The sequence below is a fragment of the Talaromyces proteolyticus genome (assembly GCF_021365285.1).
Source record: "Talaromyces proteolyticus strain PMI_201 chromosome Unknown BGW36scaffold_7, whole genome shotgun sequence".
Classification (NCBI taxonomy): domain Eukaryota; kingdom Fungi; phylum Ascomycota; class Eurotiomycetes; order Eurotiales; family Trichocomaceae; genus Talaromyces; species Talaromyces proteolyticus.
In genome coordinates, this window is record NW_025764283.1 from 1,134,016 (window position 1) to 1,154,556 (window position 20,541).

The window sequence follows — 20,541 nt, forward strand, 5'->3', positions numbered from 1 at the left end:
GTACCGGGCTTCAGATCATGATCATGCCTGTAATCCACTCTCAAAATTATTTACATACAACGTCAGTCAAACGGAGAGACGTCCTTGGACGTTTTACTCTAGTTCCCTGTGGTGTTGGACCCCGCGTCAATGGATGCAATCATCCCGCTCTGGTGGGGCATCTTAGAGATCTCAGGAAAATCGCCAAGATGCCCCACTAGAAGTTCGTTTTTGTAGTTCTTTAATTTACTGGAATCTACATATCGCTCGACCAATCGCCTTTGCGACTATTGAACCAGTCCTAGATACTTTGCTGAGCACCTTTTTAACATCCTCCAATAATCTTCATGATGCTCCATCGTCACGATTCCCCGGTTCACGGTACATTATCTTGGTAGTCTTCACATGGACCCTGCTATTAAACCTCATTTTGGCACTATCGCGAGCCTCATCGGCGATACCTCTACTGAAGATATTGCCATAAAGCTGCTCAAAGCACGAGGTCAACTATCTCCAGAAAAGTACTCTGAACTACTACAGAAGCTTCTCGTCAGATCATTCAGCAGAGGTTGCTCCGACCTGGTAATTCACCTCGTCCGGCACGAGGAGGCTCCGCTGGCGAACCTCGAGCCGTCTCGAGCCGCACAATGCCCTTCGGTCCCGGTACTCAATGCCCTGTCAGAAGCTGGATGGGATGTCCTTCAAGTCGACCACAAAGCAAATAACAACTGTCTGATTGATATGGTAGTTGAACATGAAGCGTCCGTTCGCTGGCTTATTGAACATGGTGCCAAGGTAGATAGAGGGCAATTTGACGACGAATACGCCCTCTGGCCGCGTCCCGCGCCTCTCCTGGAAACTTGCGCCAGCTTCGCCTCGCTTGACACTTTCAAGCTCATCCACAACAGTGGTGCTCGCATAAGCCGGAGGACATTACACAAGGCTGCTGAAGGCTCTGCGTGTGCAGGTGCGGACCCAGGCAAGCCGGATGGTGGCAGGTTACAGGGCGAGGGAGAGGGGGGTTATGGCAAGGAAGAGAGGGCAAAGGTATTGCGGTACCTGGTCGAAGAGATCGGTCTAAACATCAATCAGCTGGACAGCGATAGCCCGAGACATTTCCATTGGGGGACTCCGATCAATTACGCAGCGAAATCTCGATACGGAGCGAGCACGGTAGCTTGGCTACTGGAGAAGGGCGCAGACCCCAGCATTCTGGGACTGGACAGCAGCCAAGATGCCGAGGGCATTGCGGCTTACGAAGGCTCGAAAGAAACAGTGATGCTGATACAAGCTTGGAAGCGCAAGCATGAAAAATAATCTTCTGTGACTGGCCAAAAGAGAGTTTCCATTAATAATCAACGGTCTCCCGGAAACAGAAAAGCCTTTGACTGCACAGGAACCGCGGAATATCTCCAGCATCCATTATACTCAACGAGTCATCATTTAGTTTGATTACATCTGCTATTTTACTACAACAGGTTCCCGCTGAAGAGCTTTTACAAAATACACAATACTTGAGTTCTCAAAGAGCAATTACAGTGCATTTTCACAATAAGCAAGCAATAGAACGCTCTCATTCTACTTAACAAAGTCGATGTGTTTCTCAAGACCCAGTTAGAACATAACGAACTCACCAATAGCGATGTAGTGATCATCTTAGATATTAGAATAATTCAAATATGTCTCATTCCTCACTACTAACCCCTTCTTACGCGATAGCAGGTGCTGGAAGGGGGTTGTTACGATCAGCTCAAGAATGAATATGTGGTATCATTTGCCTAGAATACTAAGCATGAGGAAAAGAATTGAATAAGGTCCGTCCCTGGGTCGCGGAAATCCCCCCGCACCGAAAAATATGAGGGATACTTTGACTTCAAGCGAATATAACTTTGCGCACAGGTCGAGCTTTACTATAACCCTGTATAAAACTTTGAGGACCCTCCCCCCTATAAATTACATTTGCATCATTGCCTTCTCGCTTGATTCGTAGAGAGCATTCCTCTGCAGCGAAACAATGTCCTTCACTACAGCGCCACCATTAAGCTCTTACCACTTACAGTACTGATATAAGGGTCTTATCTGAAGCCCAGAGCCTTACTACGACGGTAGGAAGTCGTCATCAGCTTTGTGCCTGCTGTCGCGCGCAAATTCATGCAAGGTCGCCACTACTTCCAACCAAAGCAATTACCAATCCCGGCTAGTGCAAAACGACATCGCACGTCCTACATAGTCATCGCGATGTAGCTAGTTAACTAAGTTAATTTACTTATGTTATCCAGTCAGCCAAGCTTGTGGCTGTCAGGCCTATGGCTGTGCAGACGCTAGGAATATGAAGATCCGACTCTAGAGCAGTCAGCACATGCCGAAACTACTTAAACTATCGACACCCCAAGCTCGTTTTCATTCCTCTAAACCCCTTTAACTATATAATATATTTACTGTACGTGCGCGTGCGATTTATCTCAACTTGAGCTTCTTGAGAAGCCTAAGTCGTTTGGGTGTTGTGGAAACTGCCGATCCTGCCACAGGTAAAATGTCTGTTACATGTCGGTTAAGTAAGTAGCAGCTGTCGGCGAAGTAGAGCGAGAATCTTCAGAGGTCTCCAGGTTCCTAAGGAGCTCCTGGGCTGCCTGGTACCCGCGATAGTTAGTTCCAAAGACAAGCTTATATCCTCTAAGTGCTCTTGTATACATGAATTTTGCATCACCTAAGCGGCCTTGATCCTCAAAGAGCATACCATAGTTATAGGTGGTATTAAGCGCAGGAACGTACGAGAGAATATTATCCGGCCCGAGGGCATTCTCGTAGCCTTCCAGCGCCCGCTGGTACATCTTCTCAGCATCCGCCAGCTTCCCCTGATTTTTATAGAGGATATCCAGGTTGTTAACAGTATTAAGTGTCGATGTATAATCAGGACTCCAGGTCTTCTTTTTGCCTTCTAGCGCCCGCTGGTACATCTTCTTAGCATCCGCCAGCCTTTTCTGGTCGGCATAGAGAAGGCCCAGGTTGTTAACAATGTTAAGTGTCAATGTATGATCAAGGCCCTAGGTCTTCTTGTAGCCTTCCAGCGCCCGCTGGTACATCTTCTCAGCATCCGCCAGCTTCCCCTGGTTTTTATAGAGGATACCCAGGTTGTTAACAGTGTCAAGTGTCGATGTATGATCAAGGCCCCAGGCCTTCTCGTAGCCTTCTAGTGCCCGCTGGTACATCTTCTCAGCATCCGCCAGCTTCCCTTGGTCAGCATAGAGAAGGCCCAGGTTGTTAACAGTGTCGAGTGTCAATGTATGATCAGGGCCCCAGGCCTTCTCCTTGCCTTCCAGCGCCCGCTGATATATCTTCTCAGCATCCGCTAGCCTCCCCTGGCCGGCATAGAGGTTACCCAGGTTGTTAACAGTGTCGAGTGTTGATGTATGATCAGGGCCCCAGGCCTTCTCCTTGCCTTCTAGCGCCCACTGATACATCTTCTCAGCATCCGCCAGCTTCCCCTGGTCAGCATAGAGAAGACCCAGGTTGTTAACAGTGTTGAGTGTCGATGTATGATCAGGGCCCCAGGCCTTCTCCTTGCCTTCCAGCGCCCGCTGATACATCTTCTCAGCATCCGCTAGCCTCCCCTGGCCGGCATAGAGGTTACCCAGGTTGTTAACAGTGACGAGTGTCGATGTATGATCAGGGCCCCAGGCCTTCTCGTAGCCTTCCAGCGCCCGCTGGTATATCTTCTCAGCATCCGCTAGCCTCCCCTGGTCAGCATAGAGGTTACCCAGGTTGTTAATAGTGACGAGTGTAGATGTATGATCAGGGCCCCAGGCCTTCTCATAGCCTTCCAGCGCCCGCTGGTACATCTTCTCAGCATCCGCCAGCTTCCCCTGGTTTTTATAGAGGATACCCAGGTTGTTAACAGTGTCGAGTGTCGATGTATGATCAGGGCCCCAGGCCTTCTCGTAGCCTTCCAGCGCCCGCTGATACATCTTCTCAGCATCCGCCAGCTTCCCCTGGTCAACATAGAGAAGGCCCAGGTTGTTAACAGTGTCGAGTATCGATGTATGATTAGGACCCCAGGCCTTCTCCTTGCCTTCCAGCGCCAGCTGATACATCTTCTCAGCATCCACTAGCCTCCCCTGGCCAGCATAGAGGTTACCCAGGTTGTTAACAGTGACGAGTGTAGATGTATGATCAGGGCCCCAGACCTTCTCCTTGCCTTCCAGCGCCCGCTGATACATCTTCTCAGCATCCGCCAGCTTCCCCTGGTTTTTATAGAGGATACCCAGGTTGTTAACAGTGTCGAGTGTCAATGTATGATCAGGGCCCCAGGCCTTCTCGTAGCCTTCCAGCGCCCGCTGATACATCTTCTCAGCATCCGCCAGCTTCCCTTGGTCAGCATAGAGAAGGCCCAGGTTGTTAACAGTGTCGAGTGTCGATGTATGATCAGGGCCCCAGGCCTTCTCCTTGCCTTCCAGCGCCCGCTGGTACATCTTCTCCGCCTTTCCTAGGTTGCCTCGATCCGATAATAGCATACCCATCATATGCAGTGCGTATGATACCTCCTCATCCACTTCTGCCATTGTATCCGCTGTTGCTCGCGCTCGCTCCATTCTTTCTATCCAAGACTCCGCTTGTGGAAATAACTGCTGCTGCTTCTGGTGATATTCTGTGTCGTACTCATCTGGAACAGCATATCCAATTATGAGAACTGCTAGTCGTGATAGCTCTGCTCGTTGATGTTTATCTTGTATATGAAATGCCCACTGGTGCACTACAGGATGAGTACTATGGGTCGAACTTCCATGTAGGCTTTCAATCAAACAATAGCCCCGTAGAAGTCGAACTACTTGCAAGAATTTTACTTCATCATTGGCGGCGTCTCTCAGCCATGCCGACAAGTCTTTAGCTAATGCACTAGACCTATGTACTCCAGCTTGAAGAATCCAGAACGGCAGCGATTTATGGTCAAGGTGGGTCCATAACAGAAGAAGATTTGCTGCGCTCTCATTCTTGGCGCGTATCGAATTATATGAGACCGTCCACGTCGTGTTTATGCTGCGGTTCCCATAGCTTCTCAGCGGTGCCGTGTTCTCACTCTCCATCAGATCCTTCCACTGCTCATTGTATAGCCTAGTGTACGTACTGAAGCTCGTCCCCGTCTCGCTCATATAGGCCGCAGCCTGGGCCAGGGCTAGAGGTAGTCCACCAAGCAGTCGAAGTAGCTCATCACTGTCATTCGGATCTGTATGCTCCGGTTAGTAACACCATGCAACTACTATGCATGTACATAAAACTGCCTTACCAAAGTCTTGGTTGTACCACTTTCGAAAAATAGCCCGCGCTTGGCTCATATCAACAGTCCCTAACTGCAAAGATTCACCAATCTGTTGGAGGTTCGCAAGCCGCGTGGTAATCAGAATCAATCCATGGTCAACCTCCGGTATGTAGTTGCTGACATTATAGGCGTCGATATCGGTCTCTTGCTGGTAGTCGCGGTCCACGTTATCAAATATAATCAGCCAGTGCTTGTTCTCCGTTCTGCTCAGCCACTCTATGAAATCACTGATAACAGCATTAAGATCACCGGTTACGCAAGACGAGTATTTTCTACTTGTCTCAGGAATCTGCCCTTCTGGAATACGACCTGCACAATCAGCAATGCTTTGCTTTAGGCTAGCTTTGCTGCTTCCGTCCAACCAGAATACCGACGTGAACGCAGCTTGGTGCTTCCTGGCAAACTCGGCGGCAAGCTGAGTTTTGCCTATTCCACCAAGGCCATGCAGCACTACCACTTGCTGCCGATAGTCTTCTGATTGAGCCTGTCTTTGTGTCATAAGAACTTGTTCTAAACGTCTCATCTCTTCCGGCCTATCCGCAAATCTACCTCGAGGAATGCCTTTGAGACTGAATGAAACTCGGTACTTTTCAGCGTCTAACACGAATTTATTAGCAGTACAACCATGTCGCAATACGATGTTAGTCTTGGTGATCTCTTCTGCGGGGACGACCCGCAGCAATTCTTTGGCAACTGCCGCCGCTGCCGCCGCAGCATACAGCTGCCAACTCTTATTCTTGTGCGAGTCGGCATAGTCACAGATGCCACGAATCACCGCGGATGGAAATGCATCGGCCAGACCAGCCGCCTCCATCTCAAAGCACAACACTCCGCCGAGCTCAACACTTATCTTGTCCCTGGTCACGCCGTCCTTCATCACCTGGTTCCCCGACGCAATTGTGCCATAATGAATTACCACCTCTTTGGACCTTCGCTTAGGCCGTTCGATAATCATTTCCTTGTTGCAGCTCTCGCAGTTATCTCCCCGATCGTGCTCGTATGCCGCTTGAAAGAGTACATCAGGGCCTGTTGTGTTTCGACTGAATTGTGCCAACCGGTCGAAAGCGGATAGATGTGCAGAGACATCATTCAGACTACGGTAATGGTTTGCTCGCAGCTTTGCGATTGCATCGAGGAGCACCTTCGGCGGTGCGTTGATGAATCCAGTTCTGTGTACTTGTCCGTTTGGACCAGTCTTACCAAAGTCATACTGGACCACTCCACCATGCTGCGAGTGCGGGTGGCCGACCACAACGTCTCCGAGTCTTATATCTGCACTCGTTGTTGGGACTCCACCACCGATTCCCACCATCAGAGCGAACTTGATCGACGGGAATGCTGTTGTAAGCCGTCCCGCGACGGCGGCGGCCAAGTTGTTTCCCATCCGGCCCGACGGCAGACAGACCATCACGACATTGTGGTTACCTATCCGGCCGAAAACATATTGGTCCGTATTGCTACCCTGACTTCGAGGATCGCAGTGTTCTTCGTCAAGCATCTCTGCCGCCGCTGCCGACTCGAGAGGCAGGGCAGACACCCACGCCACGGTGTAAGTTGCTGGCGGACGACGCGGTAGGCTCATCGTCGAGTTGTATAGTCAACGGCCAGTAGAGACAACAGTACATGCTACATAGAGTAGCTATTGATATGAAGGCGTAGACAAACGAAAATATGCAGTCAAGAGAACACGATTTCGTTGTTGGAAGTTGCGGGTCAGCCTTGTTGGATGTTGCGCTGAGCCTTGTGCTTTGCTGAGCCTCGCCGTGTCCGCTGGATCTGAGCGCAAACTCAGGAATCTTATTCGAAGAACCCGTCTGTACTGTACAGGAATAGGGAAATGTCCGATACCGCACTACGTAAGCGCTCTAGACTAACTGCAGATCCCTTCGCACGGATAAATCCGGAGTGCATACTTTCAAGGGCTGAGTGTTTTTAAACCCCATTAACGGGGCTCCGTTTTTGGTCGAATGGTATATATTTTCTGGTTTTCAAATAGAATTCCGGCACGGGGGACTCCCGTGACCCAGGGACCTTAACACAGCCGTGCGCCGCGTTTAGATGACCAGTGTGGGGCACGTGCCTCGTGGCACGTGCCCCGCTATCCCGAGCCCTGGCCGCCTTAGGCATCCACATGCCAAGCCAGCCGTCACATACATGATCAAACTTATCGCATCCTTGCATCAATCCAAAAGCCATTGAAACTTATTGAACTCGCAAACCATTGTCATGTCGAGTCAACCGACCCTTGTCTTCATACCAGGCTCCTGGCATAGACCCACATGCTACGACCCGATCATTAAGCTCCTGGAGCCCAAGTTGAGATGTGTCGCAGTGTCTCTTCCCTCGACAGCAGATAATCCCGAAGCGACCTTCAGAGATGATCTCGATGCAGCCCGGGATGCGATTTCTGCCGAGACAAGTAACCGGCGCAATGTCGTTGTCATTGCGCACTCATATGGCGGCATGGTGGGCAACAGCGCTATCAAAGGCTTCACAAAGCCAAATGACGCTGATGACAGTCGATCGGGATACGTGATTGGACTTATCCTCATAGCCTCTGGCTTTACCTTGACTGGACTGTCCTTCATGGATCCATTCTTCGGTCGTCCGCCGCCTGCGTGGCGTGTGAATAACAAGACCGGCTACGCTGAGCTCGTCACTTCACCACGGGAACTGTTCTACCACGACCTACCAGAAGAAGAGGCAAAATACTGGGTTTCTCAGCTTACGAGTCAGAGTCTGAAGTCGTTGTTCGAAGGCGGCGAGTACACTTATGCCGGGTGGAAGGACGTGCCGTCTTGGTACATCGGGACTGTGGAGGATCGGGGATTACCAGTACTGGCTCAGCGGATGTCAGTTGGTATGGCGAGAGAAATGGGGGCTAGTGTGGAGCATCGAGAGCTGCAAACAAGCCATTCGCCATTTCTGAGTCAACCTGGATTGACGGTGGACATCATTTTGGAGGCTGTTGGTGCATTTACCCATTCCAGGAGCGACGAGTCCAAGTCGGCCGTGGATGAAGCTGAAAATGCTATAGTCGTGCCGGGTGCTGCCCTCTTGAAACCGTTGACATGGTTCAAATTTGGACTGCCGATGGCCTTTGGTCGTGTGTTGGGCAGATGCATTCTTTTATTTGGCTGGGGAAGGAGACTGTGGAGAGCCGGGTTCCGTTGATTGGCATCCATTGATCAACAGAGCTTCTAGATGGCTGTACTAACGTGGGTTCTGTTCTTGTGTATATTAATGACAGAAAGCTTGCTACACTTCGCGACTTGTGATGTAGTGAATCTGTTTTTGTTGAGTATTATATGGACAATGATTGTATGCTACCAATGATTGATATTTCGTGCCATTTTGCAAGGGGTCGGGATGTTTGTTGGTGCTTGAGTTGGGACGAGTATGGGCGAGAGAAAACAACAAGATGAGCGCGGTTATTTTCGTTACAATCAGCACATAGATGAGTATGTGGTATTATTCGACTAGAATACTAAGTATGAGGAAGGAATTTACCGTGCAAGTTACAGCCGCCCGTGTTGCGGTTAGATAACCAGTGTGGGGCATGTGTCCCGCTAGCCCAAGCCCTAGCCGCCTTAGGCATCCCCATGCCAAGCCCGCCGTCACATCTGGGCGCAAACAATTTCTATACTCCATTAACCGCACAAGATCTGGGTGATCACCCTTGACATCCTCGTTGTACTCATCATCATTTTCCGTATTACCTCCTGTCTTGCCTGAATAATCAGAGTATTCCGAAATATCAAGCTCTGATTGGTGGACATGTAGATATCTTAGTTAATACGATTTTCCGTAACATTCTAATGCGATATCAGCCACAGCAGCAAGTCGGAGCTGGGCCCGAAAAAAACCTTCCCCAGCTCATATTAGTCCTACTCCAGGTGGAGAAATTGGTTTCATTCCTATGTCTCCAGATAGTAACTGATAATTGGAGAAAAGGCAACTTTTTCTTCACTTATTCTCCTTATTATTTCTTTTGGGGAGGACTATTATGCTGTTGGTACCGTAAGATGTCTTTAGAGTCACGTCAGCATGGATGGGGCGCCTCCCATCTAAACATCATCATTCTTTCGCTTGACAAATGCTGACGTATTTGGAACAACGTTGCTTTAAAGCAATGCTATCATTAGATTTTAGGCATAAAGCAAATCATTTATCAATCCATTAGTAAATCTATTCTCAGCGACCACCATAAGTCTTGGCTGATGTCCTCTCAATCTATGACTGTGATAATAGCTCAGCATACAGGTCCTGGCACTAACGGCCTGCCCATCTGACACTTCTACACTCTTCCTGAATCCTGTTATGAAACAGAGGCTTGTTGGTTTCTAGATGCCTATTCCTAGTTCATGGACTTAATGAATGTAGTAAAAGATGGATTTGATGCCAGGAAAGTTATCCATGTGTAATCTTGCCTATTATATCGGAAATTCTTAGGCTTGCTGCTGTCAATGGAGACCTCTCAAGGTCGATATTTGAGAACTACCATTTTCACAATTCGATACACGTAGTCTCGATAAATCACGTGCTCCTCTCCTCCAGTTCCCCCACCGAGATAAAATTGAACTAGTAATCACAATGATCGCAGTAACCACAGTCTTCAAGACTACAGGTGGCATAGTCTTTGTACGAAATGCAATCGTCGTCATCATATCCGGAAAGTGTCGAGTGTAAATTGAATATTCCAGATCCAGTATCAGGTGAATCAGGAGGTTGAACTGTGTCAGACCTGGTTGATTGTCTTGACCTGGTTCTTATGTCTGGAGCTATATCCATTTTTGGTCCTGATTCGGTAAATTGGATACAGGCTTGTAGTAGTTCAAGACTGCATCCGTCCAAGTCTGTTTCAAAAGTCATGGAATGTAAGACCTTCACTAAGTCGTGTCTACTCCTCTTCGGCCCCGTTTCTCGCGATTTGTTTGCGGTGTGAGCAGCACCCAGAAGTGTTTTTTGATTTTTTCGGTATCTATAAAAAATAGAGAATTCTGGCGCTTGTCCCTACATTGGGGTTCCAAAATGAAGTTCACAATCTTCAAAGGAACTATATTCTCCTCCCAGAGCGCAGTGAGATCGACCTTGGCATCGAATCGGTTGCTCAACAAGTCAAATGTTGTTAGACTTAACAAGGCTCCGGTGATCTTCTCTGCCAGTGGCTCGAATGCTATCCGGAGACAAGACCGTACGAATTGTATATCAATTTCCTCATCTGAGTCTGGAGAGTTACTCGACTCTTTAGCAGTTTCATGTACCGTGCTCACAGTACTTTTTCTAGGTATGTCGATTTCTGTACCTAGCCTGGAGAGTGTTGACCGCCAATGATGACGATTAATTAGATCTTTCTGATAGCTGTTCACCTCGAAAAATCTATTATGAGTCGAACATCGGAAGTTTTGTAGCTACAATCATCAAAATTTGATTGTAGAACAGGAGAATGGTGATTTGTACTAACTTGTTTACTTTCTAAAAGTTAGCTTCGATAAGATCGCTCCCCTTGACTTCATGAAAACCTGCGTTCACTTTGGGGGCGAAATAACGAATCCAATCCTGGGGCCCATGGTTTATTTGACACACCAATTGCACAGCATAGAGCGATTGTGACATCACCTGTGATGATATGTCACTGGTCTCATACTTGGCCTTGCCCTCTGTCTGGGCCCAGCTCATGAACTTCTGAAATTTCGATTCATGATCAAGGACACGCGGTCTGTAAGGCTCAATTTGAGAACAACAAAATAAGGAAGCCATGTCGTTACAGGGTAAAAGCGTTCTGGGGTGGTTTCCAACAATAATTATCGCCCGCTGAACAGCGCCAAGTATATCACTTGCCTGATGTACCCCTTACATAAAATAGAGTGGTATCTGGATACAGTTTGCGGGCTTTTTTGAAATTCGCGTGAATACAAATATCATTCCTTTTTGGCCAATCAACATAGTAATTGATGGATTGACCAAGAAATCATGCAGGTGTCGCAATTTTGGCTACGCATTCCCTCTACGTGCATGAGATTGGTATCATAGGAAGGAATGTAGGGGCAAAATGCGGTAAGTTAGAGATATCGTGGTGGTGTCCTACTGTGTAACGTGATAAATCAAAAATGGGAAGGGTGATGAGCAAGGCCAATACCTTGAGCAGGTTACTCATGTAGGCTACAGCCACTATCAGTTAACTTTTTTGTGACTTGAATGATGCTGAAGTAGCTTTCTTCACAGTTCCTATTTCGAGGCGCAAACGATTACATATTTATTTGAAAATTAGTCTTAAAGTGTGCTCAAGAACTAGCTCATTATGGCGTATTCAGCTGCAGACAAACGCCGTGTCTATCTGGCATGCAGGCCTATTTTTGCGGGAAACAACGCACTGCTACGCAAAGCCAAAAAAATCCGCGAGCTCGTGATTATACACCACCAAACATCTCTCCGTCCACTGGTCCAAGACTTCACGTCGGAGAAGGTTGTCGATATCATCAAAATCTTGCTTGAAAAGCAGATATTCCAATCAGATGTCAAGGCTAAGATCGAATTTCCAGAGCTGTTTCACTCATCCCCCGCAAGAGATGTTCAGCGAGCTGCATCGGAAAACGACGCTGCACGATCAGCTGCTGAGGCACTAGAAGAAGTGGCTTCGCGAGAGGAAGGAAATGAATCCGATGATGAGGAGCCAACAAGTGTAGTGCATCTAAATCAAAACGTTAGTAATGGTAAGCTTGCGGTACTTGCAGATTTTACTGAATGGACGGTTAATAGAGCTATAGGTTCAACACCGATAGAGCAGCGACCGGATATCATTTCTTTATATCCAATGTATTTTCCATACCAAGCACAACATGCTATTCTTTCTAGGGTACAGTCTGTTTTGGAGGACTGCTGCTTTGAATTCACACGAATATGGAAGCCGTCAATCTTGGAGGAGCAGGGGTGGGACTGTGCCGCTGCCGTCGAGTTGACGAAGTGGACGAAGCTGTTTGTAAAGAAGTCGGAGAAGTTTCCCGAGCATGCGTTCAAGCTTAGTGGGACATCTCTGAACAAAATTCTGTTCGCAACCAACAAGCTTCGCCACACCGCTGTTCATCGACTTCCAACCACCAGTCGGGGAGTCGAAGCGCTAGTAAAGTCAGCCATGATCCTTGCTGAGACACTCCAAGATCCGCTGCGAACCGCACAGTTGGAAGATCTACAACTTGAGATAGACAGTAAGATCAAAGCAATGGAACTCAATAAAAATGTTTTGGAGGATACACTTGGCCAGGAACTGCAGAAGATTCAACAGCAGCGAGAAGAGCTTGATATGCTGGAAAAAGCTTTGGCAGCTAGAATCATCCGCGAGGACCGTGAGAACAAAGTTTTGATTGGGAGTTTGCTGGAAGAGTCTGTAAATCGACTCTTTGATGAAGGGGCTAGTCGTATGAATAGCGGTCCAGAGGATGCGGACCAGATATCAGATGCAGAGGAGAAACAAATATCAACGAATCATGAAGAGGAGTACATGTAGCAAAGCAGATTTCAAAATCATCGACGTTATGGATGTATCGCATGAAGAGAGAACAAATTGAAGATTTATCTTACTGACGAACGATCTGTACGATTTCAACCTAGATGGATACCGTCACGTACGTAGTTATATACCTGCAGCTAATGAATATAGAGAAGGGCGTCTTGTGGAGGATGAAATGCATTAGATATATGGCATCGAGTTTGGCTCTCTAGGAACGATTTCGTGAATTCTTGCCGATCCTCTGGTCGGAAGGGCCAAACTTCGGCTTTTACAGAATGTCATCAGGGGACACCATCAGCCTACCTCCTTCTGTTTCTGGATTGTAAGTTCTTTTGAAAAAAGGCCTTTGGTATTAAATGTGAAAATAGATATACGAATATACTTCCACAACAGGAAAACAGACTTCAGGATACGTGGCGGAAAGTCCTACGACGTCCAAGACTTGACATGATCTCAAAAGCCCTATGGAGTTGATTTTTTGCGAATTCTAAAATCTGAATGTCCACGAGTATTGATAGAAATATCATAGTGGCTATACAAGGCGTCGGAGTCATTGCGGATATCAAAGAACACTTTAGGGATACCTGCGCTTTCAAGAATAGTTTTGAATGAAGCGCCATGGTTATTTGGGATTGAAAAAGTTTCGCTACCCAAGTTGGAGACATCAATGATATAGATTGTCGATCGAGGTGACACATAGAGTAATAATAGAGATAATGAACCAAGCCGGCCAAGTCTAGTACTCTGAAGGTCAAAGAATAGGAAAGGAGGGTCGACTGGAAGGTTGACCAAGGTGTCCAGCAAAAGAAGAAGATTAGAGAGGGAAGAAACAATAAGTAGACCAGTTTGCGCAGTTTCTGTTGACATATTTGAATCTGATAATAAAAAAATATATAAGTTTTTTAAAAATATAGAAATTCGTTACAGTGAAAATGCGTCGAGCTCATCCGCCGTCTCTCAGGCGCATGTATAAAAGGACATCTCTTCTCTTGGGTCGGATATTTGAACCAGTATGAGGGTGGGGGCTCCTTTCATGACTAACCGCCTGACAAGCTTGGATGAATCGGCAATTAGTTTATCCAGAATTCGATATCGAACCTTCGACTTAATTCCGAAGCTTTTCCTAACCTACGTTATCAAGAGAAAGAGTGTGGAGCAGGTGAAGGCGGTTTCGTTATCCGCACCTATTTTTGACCGATTTCGAAACCGGCTTCCCCTTAACCCTATTCTGTTAGCATTGTATGTTAGAAAGGTGAATGCGTATAAATATTCTGATCTGATTACAATATCTTACAACTTACTAATATTCTTGCCTAAATTCCGATAGCCCACATGAAATGGTTGTTGCACCCATCTATCTTTATACTTTTAGCCCTGCCTTTTGTCTCTTGCTAACAAATGATTTATAACACGGTTTGTTCTTTACAAGCGATTCTAATTAAAATAAGGAGAACCACGCAGGGATATCTTTTCGTGGCCATGTCATAGACAAGGCTGCAGGAGTGATCGTCCGCCATCAAGCGTCGAAGTCAGCCTCGCCAGTCAGTCACGCCAGTCATCGTCTGTGATTTAATAAGATGAAGAAAAGAATATTAATTTTCTGGGCATATATATTCGCTTATAATAAATATGCAAATATAATAAATCTAAGAAAAGTCTAATTCCAGAGCTGGGAAGTGAGGCGAGCTACTATAGGGTCATCAATTGCTGTGCAGTTCTTGCCAGCGGTTGATCCGATATGGATTGTGGAGTGAGAGTTCTTGGAATAGCAAACACTGAAAGCCTTGCTTGAGCCATTGACAGTCAAATTGCCAGTTGAGTTGATATCAAAAACAGGCCAGTAGTAGTATCTGGTAGTGTCATTATAATAGGTAAATTTCAACTCGCCGCCATTTGGACTGTCTGTGTAGGCGTTGTATGGTTGGAATTTGTTGGAGTCATTAAGGACGATAAGACGGTTGTTGTCTTTGTTGATGTAGAAGAGGGCGTCTTCAAAATCAACAGAGCTGTCGCGGCCCAACTGGGCGATTAAGTCAGTGCCGTCTTTTCCCCATTTGCTGATGACGATTTGGTCTCTGTCACCAATATTCAGGAGGAACATGTTTCCTTCGACATTACAGCAGCTTCCAGCTTCTATTGAGATTCAGATATATCAGTAATCAAATAGATTTTACTTTTCTTTAGATTTAGGGAAACCCACTGGCTGTAAGAGCTGCCGCGGAGCTCAGACCAACAATTGAGAGAAGTGATAGAATCTTCATAATGGATTGTATTTATAAAAGAATAATTATTTATTGACACTGTTTGCAATAAAATTGGGATGATCATAGTAATATTATAATGAGAAAGGGAAAATTTCTCTATTCTCTATCTTATATAATTAACTAAATTACAGTCAAATTTATAGTACTGTTCTCAATTTATTCTTGATGTCTGAATAGTCTTAGACTAAGATCTAAATATGGCCCCTAAGCGGCTCATCTTGCCGGAATCATCTAGTCGCAAAGGCTCACGGAAGCCAGAAGAAGACCCGCAGCTTCAGCGCCGTATTGACTAGTTAGTTGCTATGATCAGCAAGTCTCAAGGTAGTTAGTTAACTAACGTAGTTCACAAGCGAACCACCATCCCAAACGAGCCGCCACTTCGGCCCGAAAATGCGTCCCGAAACAATTCTACATGATTCAACGCCTCAATAGGCCACAAATTCGCAATAAAAATCATGAAATTTCTCGGGAATAAGAAGGCCCAATCTTATTCTCCAACATCCCCTCCAAGTCGATCAAGCAATTCACAATCATCTTGCTTACAGACACATCAAAATCCACGTCAATTCAAGCGCCAATTGAGTACAATTAAAAGGCGAATAAGCCAGCGTACAGGGAGTCCATTAAGCTCAGTTAATGAGATGATTAATCAAATGTCTAAGGCGTACGAGACGGAAGCAAATAACTTATTATTTCTAGGAAAAGAAGTCCATGGTTTACGGGCTGCACATGAGAAAGAGAAAAGAATACGTCGATTGTCTAAGAAGTAGATATCTTATAAGCAAGGAATTACTAGAGATGAAGCTCAGATGCTTATACAAAGTCAGATTGAGGCATCTCAAAGTGCTATCGCTGCTCCAGCCGAGCCTGAGCTTCCAGCCTCTCAGGTGCGCGTACGCCGCCAATATCAGTGTAGTGAGTGTGGTATTCTCGGGCATAGAAGGCCTCAATGCCGTAGTCGTACGAGTAATTAATGTTTTGTATACAATTATTGTGTGGGTTAGAAATTGAGCTTTGAAATCAATATAGAGCGCATTTTCGGGCGGAAGTGGCGGTTCGCTTGTGAAATACGTTAGTTACCTTAGACTTGCTGATCATAGCAACTAGTTGATACAAGGCTGAAGCTATGGGTCTTCTTCTGGCTTCTGTGAGCCTTCGCGGTTAGGTGATTCCAGCAAGATGAGCCCGCTTGGGGGCTATGTTTAGAAGGATCGTCTCGGCTTAAGACTATTTGGGCATCGGGGACGAATTGAGAACGGCGCTATGAGTTTGACTGTAACTTGGTTAATTATATAAGATGGGGAGTTTATGATAGACTTGTGGCTATTTACCTTGAGACTTGCTGATCATAACAACTAGTTGATACGACGCTGAAGCTACGGGTCCTCTTCTGGCTTCCGTGAGCCTTCGCAACTAGGTGATTCCAGCAAGATGAGCTGCTTAAGGGCCATATCTAGAAGGATTATCTTAGTCTAAGACTATTTAACATTCAGAATGAATTAAGAACAGTACTATGACTTTGATTATAATTTAGTTAATTATATAAGATAGAGATTTTTCTTATCTTATTATAATAATTACTATGATCATCCCAGTTTTATTGCAGTGTCAACAAATAAATATTCTTTTATAAGTCAATCTATTATGAAGGTTCTATCACTTCTCTCAATTATTAGTCTGAACTCCGCAACAGCTCTTGCAGCTAGTAGGTTTCCCTGATATGTTTCTAAAGGAAATTAAAATATGTTCGATTGCTAATATATATCTGAGTCTTAATAGAAGCTGGAAGTGACTGTAATGTCGAAGGAAATCTATTCATGCTGAATATTGGTGACAGAGACCAAATCGTGATCAGTGAATGGGGAAGCCAAGGCACTGAATTAATCGCCCAGTTGGGCTCTGATCACTCTGTTGCAAATACACAAGACGCCCTCTTCTACATCAACAAAGACAACAACCGTCTCATCGTCTTCGATGTGGGCGCTGAGTTCCAACCGTCCAATGCCTACACAGACAGTCCAAATGGCGGCGAGTTGAAATTTACCTATTACAATGATACTGCCATACACCACTACTGGCCTGTTTTTGATATCAACTCAACTGGCAATTTGACTGTCAATGGCTCAAGCAAGGCTTTCAGTGTTTGCTATTCCAAGAACTCTCACTCCACAATCCATATCGGATCAACCGCTGGCAAGAACTGCACAGCCATTGATGACCTTATAGTATATCGCGTCACTTCCCAGCTCCAGGAATAGATAACAAAACCAACTTCACCTTTTAACACTCTTTATTTAAATTTAACCCCCACTTTATAGAACATAAACATCTACTAAGATAAATATTATTAGATTTAATACTAGTGTAATATTTAAGTATTATATATTATATATTTCGGTTTAAAATTACAATAATACTGCATGATCTGATGAAAATATTAACTCTAAACAGACTAACAGTGTCAAATTCGTTCCAAACAAAACAGAACAAGACAGCACTAACTCTATACATATTAAGATATATATAAGCGCCTTGGCAGTGAGGCAGAATTAATCAAACAGAGTGTGAAAAGGTGAAGGAAACACCCTCCCTGTACATGGGTGAGAAGTATCAAGGATTCACCATTCTCAAATATTGTGGTCTTTAGGCGCAGCGGTTTACTGAGCAATACTCCTGCTTATTTAATCATGACCCAAAACTGCTTGCAATTACTGTATTATAAGGGATAGCACGCGACCTGATTAATTTGTCATATAGAGTCGAAGCTGAAGTGCTCTGTATGCCTGGCCCGGCCGCAGGCTCGCCGCTCGTGACGAACTAGGGGAACCACGATCTCCCTTGTGACTATACATGTAAAATTGCCCCACTAGTCTCACAATTAGCATCAACTGTTTCTGTCTTTCGTATGTTTTAGTACTATACAGTGGCATAAACACCACCATCTTAAAAAGTGCGTATCAATTTAGTGTTATTTTCCAATCATCAACACATTCCCAGTACCGTGATTTGATATAGGTGAAAAAGCACCATACAATCGCTTTATTTGGGTCCGCAATAATGGAAGAGGTTCTTCAATCATGGGCATCACCAATCTGGGCACCCGACACAATGAACTACAGGAAGTTTTTTAATGCGTCCGTGTCGGGAGACATGCAAGCGATACAGGAGGTTCTGACCAGCGGAGAAATCGACATAAATGCGTGCCCGGACTATATGGACTGGGAAGGCGCAACGGCCCTGCACCAAGCCGCTGAACACGGTCATCTCGAGCTTGTCCGATTATTGATCTCTCATGGCGCCGAAATCGAACGGAGGGATCACTCGCCAGTGGGACCAAAAACAGCCCTGCATATTGCCGCCCATAACGAGCACCTTGCTATTGTCCAGGAGCTCATACAGAATGGGGCTGACGTGACCACCCGGGGTGAGATGGGAGGCCCTCTTTTGAACTTCGTTTTGTGGAATATACGGAGCGTTTCCGATAAGATATACGAGATTATCGACCTGGTGCTCAGCCAAGGTTATGATATTAATTCATGGTACATGGACATGGGCGGCACTGTAGTAAGTCTGACTCTGTAGGGCCCTATTTCCGCAATCATACGTGCCGGATCTAATTGGTGCCAATTAAAGCTCCATCAGGCGTCTGAAATTGGGGATCTCACGCTCATTCGGTTTTTAGTAGACCGTGGAGCCGACTGCAACTATACCGCCCCAACCTATGAGGACTACACTGTGTTACACAGTGCTGTCACGTATAAGCAAATCGATGCATGCAGACTGCTTATTGAGTTAGGGGCCCAGGTCACTCCTAGCGCCTTTGGCCAAGCCTTTTCTATGGAAATGGTCGAGCTTCTACATCCACACCTCAGCCAGTCAGATATATCGACCAGTGGAATTTTGGATCATGCCTCTGTCGACTTTGTGCGTGATCTGTTGGCAAGGCAGATAGTCAACGTGAATGACGTGAATCTGAGTGGCGAGTCAGCGCTTTTTGGAGCATGTATTCAACGCAAATCCACGGCAAAGCTTGAAGTCTTACTAGAGTTCGGGGCTGATCCTCACGTTCGCATTTCTCGAGTAGTACCGGGTCAAATTTTCAAGGGGGACACACCGTGTCAGTTCAGTTCAATTTGGTTTGAATTTGTTTCGTTTATGATGATGATGCTGATTGTTGCCTCCTCTGCTTAGTGCATTGGGCAGTATTGTTTACTTCTTCCACAGGCGTCACTATGCTCATTCAAGCCGGGGCGAATCTGGAAGCCAGAAACGAAGCAGGGCACACCCCGTTGATTCGACTTGCTATGTCCGGACCGAATGAACCTCGCCTGGAAATTTTCGAGGTTCTTGTAAAGGAAGGAGTAGATGTCAACGCAGTGGACTTGGAACATAACACAGCCCTCCATCATTTGGCCATGCAAAGAATGCATATCATAAGTTCGCTGGAAAACCTGGTGGTCTTCCAATTGCTCATGAAAGCGGGTGCGTTGACTAACTTGGTTAACTCGCAAGGCAAAACTTGCTTGGAATTGTTCAGTTCAAGTGCAATCTTCCGCGAGTCCATAGATGCGCTCTATCCATAGTACAATCTAGGACGGTCTAGTGGTCAGTGAAGCTACACCTAAATCTTTTACTTGATAGTCACGTTGAATGGTGTAGACTAGGTTACAGGAAAAGGCTCTATAAGACATAAATGTATTCGACAATGGTCGGTTTGATGAATGGGCTACTAAGAATTTGTAAATATCAGCAGGCCATCTGCCAGAGAACGGGATTTGATGTTGAGGGTTGCATTAATTGAAGCTGTATAGTGGGCTGACTGAGTACCCCCAGCCGAAACCGTTTTAACTGGATGGATGCCCCGGATTGTGTGACCGATGACAACATCTCTGGCCCATGGGTTTTTGGCCCTCACCGCTGGTTCTTCAGCGATGGGCTGGAATTTGCTGGAAAGAATTGCGAAGGCTTCTTCATTTTACGTACGCAGCCTCCTTACGCCATCAGATCGCCGTCAGATCGCCGTCACTAGAACCCCGACCCCCGATGACGCTCAAACAGTAGTCAAACGACATCGTCTCAACACGCGATGCCCAGTTGAACAGATGCAATCGAATATCTCTGCCGCCACACTTGTCAGCCGGATCGGGGCAAAGATCAACGGGATTGTGGCGTCATTCCTAGCGCGGTGAATGCAGCCATGCCCAAAACTACGTATTTGGAAGATGACAGTCCTTCCTGGATCCTTGGTGATGTGAAAATGGCGCCATCAGCTTCGATGGCGAATTATTAATAATCTGTGTCCCACTTTCGGTGTCCTGTCATATCATTCTCACCACGGATCGCGCAATCGCGGGGAGAGCAGGAGGAACAACTACGTACACGTTAACTGTCGTTCTATGGCAGAAAATGGCTGTGACTTGGCTATTTTTACTCCAATGCCCCTCCAGGCTCGCCGCGCACTTCTTCTCTTCTCTCAA

At 46.2% G+C, this 20,541-nt stretch overlaps 9 protein-coding genes across 9 annotated transcripts; 6 read left to right on the forward strand and 3 right to left on the reverse strand.

The window, feature by feature from the left end:
* The first annotated feature begins 211 nt into the window (after nt 1-211).
* BGW36DRAFT_380624 (uncharacterized protein) lies at nt 212-1,654 on the forward strand. Its single transcript, XM_046216354.1, has one exon. It carries the CDS (start codon nt 385-387, stop codon nt 1,294-1,296), a length of 912 nt encoding a protein of 303 aa, XP_046071230.1. The 5' UTR covers nt 212-384; the 3' UTR covers nt 1,297-1,654.
* Nucleotides 1,655-2,519: 865 nt separating this feature from the next.
* BGW36DRAFT_428309 (uncharacterized protein) lies at nt 2,520-2,936 on the reverse strand (the record flags this gene model as incomplete). The annotated part of the gene is made up of 1 exon (XM_046220529.1): nt 2,520-2,936. One exon carries the CDS (start codon nt 2,934-2,936, stop codon nt 2,520-2,522), a length of 417 nt encoding a protein of 138 aa, XP_046071231.1.
* Nucleotides 2,937-3,023: 87 nt separating this feature from the next.
* Nucleotides 3,024-6,875, reverse strand: BGW36DRAFT_360143 (putative kinesin; the record flags this gene model as incomplete). Its single annotated transcript, XM_046214142.1, has 2 exons — nt 3,024-5,200; nt 5,261-6,875. The coding sequence occupies 2 exons, from the start codon at nt 6,873-6,875 to the stop codon at nt 3,024-3,026; spliced, it is 3,792 nt and encodes a 1,263-aa protein (XP_046071232.1).
* Nucleotides 6,876-7,519: 644 nt separating this feature from the next.
* On the forward strand, nt 7,520-8,467 carry BGW36DRAFT_297910 (Alpha/beta hydrolase family-domain-containing protein; the record flags this gene model as incomplete). Its single annotated transcript, XM_046211391.1, has 1 exon — nt 7,520-8,467. The coding sequence occupies one exon, from the start codon at nt 7,520-7,522 to the stop codon at nt 8,465-8,467; it is 948 nt and encodes a 315-aa protein (XP_046071233.1).
* A 3,127-nt stretch (nt 8,468-11,594) lies between these two features.
* BGW36DRAFT_397879 (uncharacterized protein) lies at nt 11,595-12,797 on the forward strand (the record flags this gene model as incomplete). The annotated part of the gene is made up of 3 exons (XM_046218339.1): nt 11,595-11,699; nt 11,757-12,006; nt 12,061-12,797. 3 exons carry the CDS (start codon nt 11,595-11,597, stop codon nt 12,795-12,797), a joined length of 1,092 nt encoding a protein of 363 aa, XP_046071234.1.
* A 1,660-nt stretch (nt 12,798-14,457) lies between these two features.
* Nucleotides 14,458-15,061, reverse strand: BGW36DRAFT_428313 (uncharacterized protein; the record flags this gene model as incomplete). Its single annotated transcript, XM_046220530.1, has 2 exons — nt 14,458-14,933; nt 15,001-15,061. 2 exons carry the CDS (start codon nt 15,059-15,061, stop codon nt 14,458-14,460), a joined length of 537 nt encoding a protein of 178 aa, XP_046071235.1.
* Nucleotides 15,062-16,708: 1,647 nt separating this feature from the next.
* On the forward strand, nt 16,709-17,322 carry BGW36DRAFT_428314 (uncharacterized protein; the record flags this gene model as incomplete). Its single annotated transcript, XM_046220531.1, has 2 exons — nt 16,709-16,769; nt 16,844-17,322. The coding sequence occupies 2 exons, from the start codon at nt 16,709-16,711 to the stop codon at nt 17,320-17,322; spliced, it is 540 nt and encodes a 179-aa protein (XP_046071236.1).
* Nucleotides 17,323-17,960: 638 nt separating this feature from the next.
* BGW36DRAFT_408214 (putative ankyrin repeat-containing protein) lies at nt 17,961-19,695 on the forward strand. Its single transcript, XM_046219076.1, has 3 exons — nt 17,961-18,628; nt 18,698-19,181; nt 19,256-19,695. The coding sequence occupies exons 1-3, from the start codon at nt 18,122-18,124 to the stop codon at nt 19,645-19,647; spliced, it is 1,383 nt and encodes a 460-aa protein (XP_046071237.1). The 5' UTR covers nt 17,961-18,121; the 3' UTR covers nt 19,648-19,695.
* Nucleotides 19,696-19,941: 246 nt separating this feature from the next.
* BGW36DRAFT_428316 (uncharacterized protein) lies at nt 19,942-20,253 on the forward strand (the record flags this gene model as incomplete). The annotated part of the gene is made up of 1 exon (XM_046220532.1): nt 19,942-20,253. The coding sequence occupies one exon, from the start codon at nt 19,942-19,944 to the stop codon at nt 20,251-20,253; it is 312 nt and encodes a 103-aa protein (XP_046071238.1).
* Between the last annotated feature and the right edge of the window lie 288 nt (nt 20,254-20,541).

What these genes read in the sequence shown, in the direction of transcription:
- BGW36DRAFT_408214 (XM_046219076.1), top strand. Translation starts at nt 18,122, where the DNA reads ATGGAAGAGGTTCTTCAATCATGGGCATCACCAATCTGGGCACCCGAC. An exon ending in TGGACATGGGCGGCACTGTA is followed by an intron (nt 18,629 to 18,697) that starts GTAAGTCTGACT and finishes TGCCAATTAAAG; the next exon opens with CTCCATCAGGCGTCTGAAAT. An exon ending in TTTCAAGGGGGACACACCGT is followed by an intron (nt 19,182 to 19,255) that starts GTCAGTTCAGTT and finishes TCCTCTGCTTAG; the next exon opens with TGCATTGGGCAGTATTGTTT.
- BGW36DRAFT_380624 (XM_046216354.1), top strand. Translation starts at nt 385, where the DNA reads ATGGACCCTGCTATTAAACCTCATTTTGGCACTATCGCGAGCCTCATC.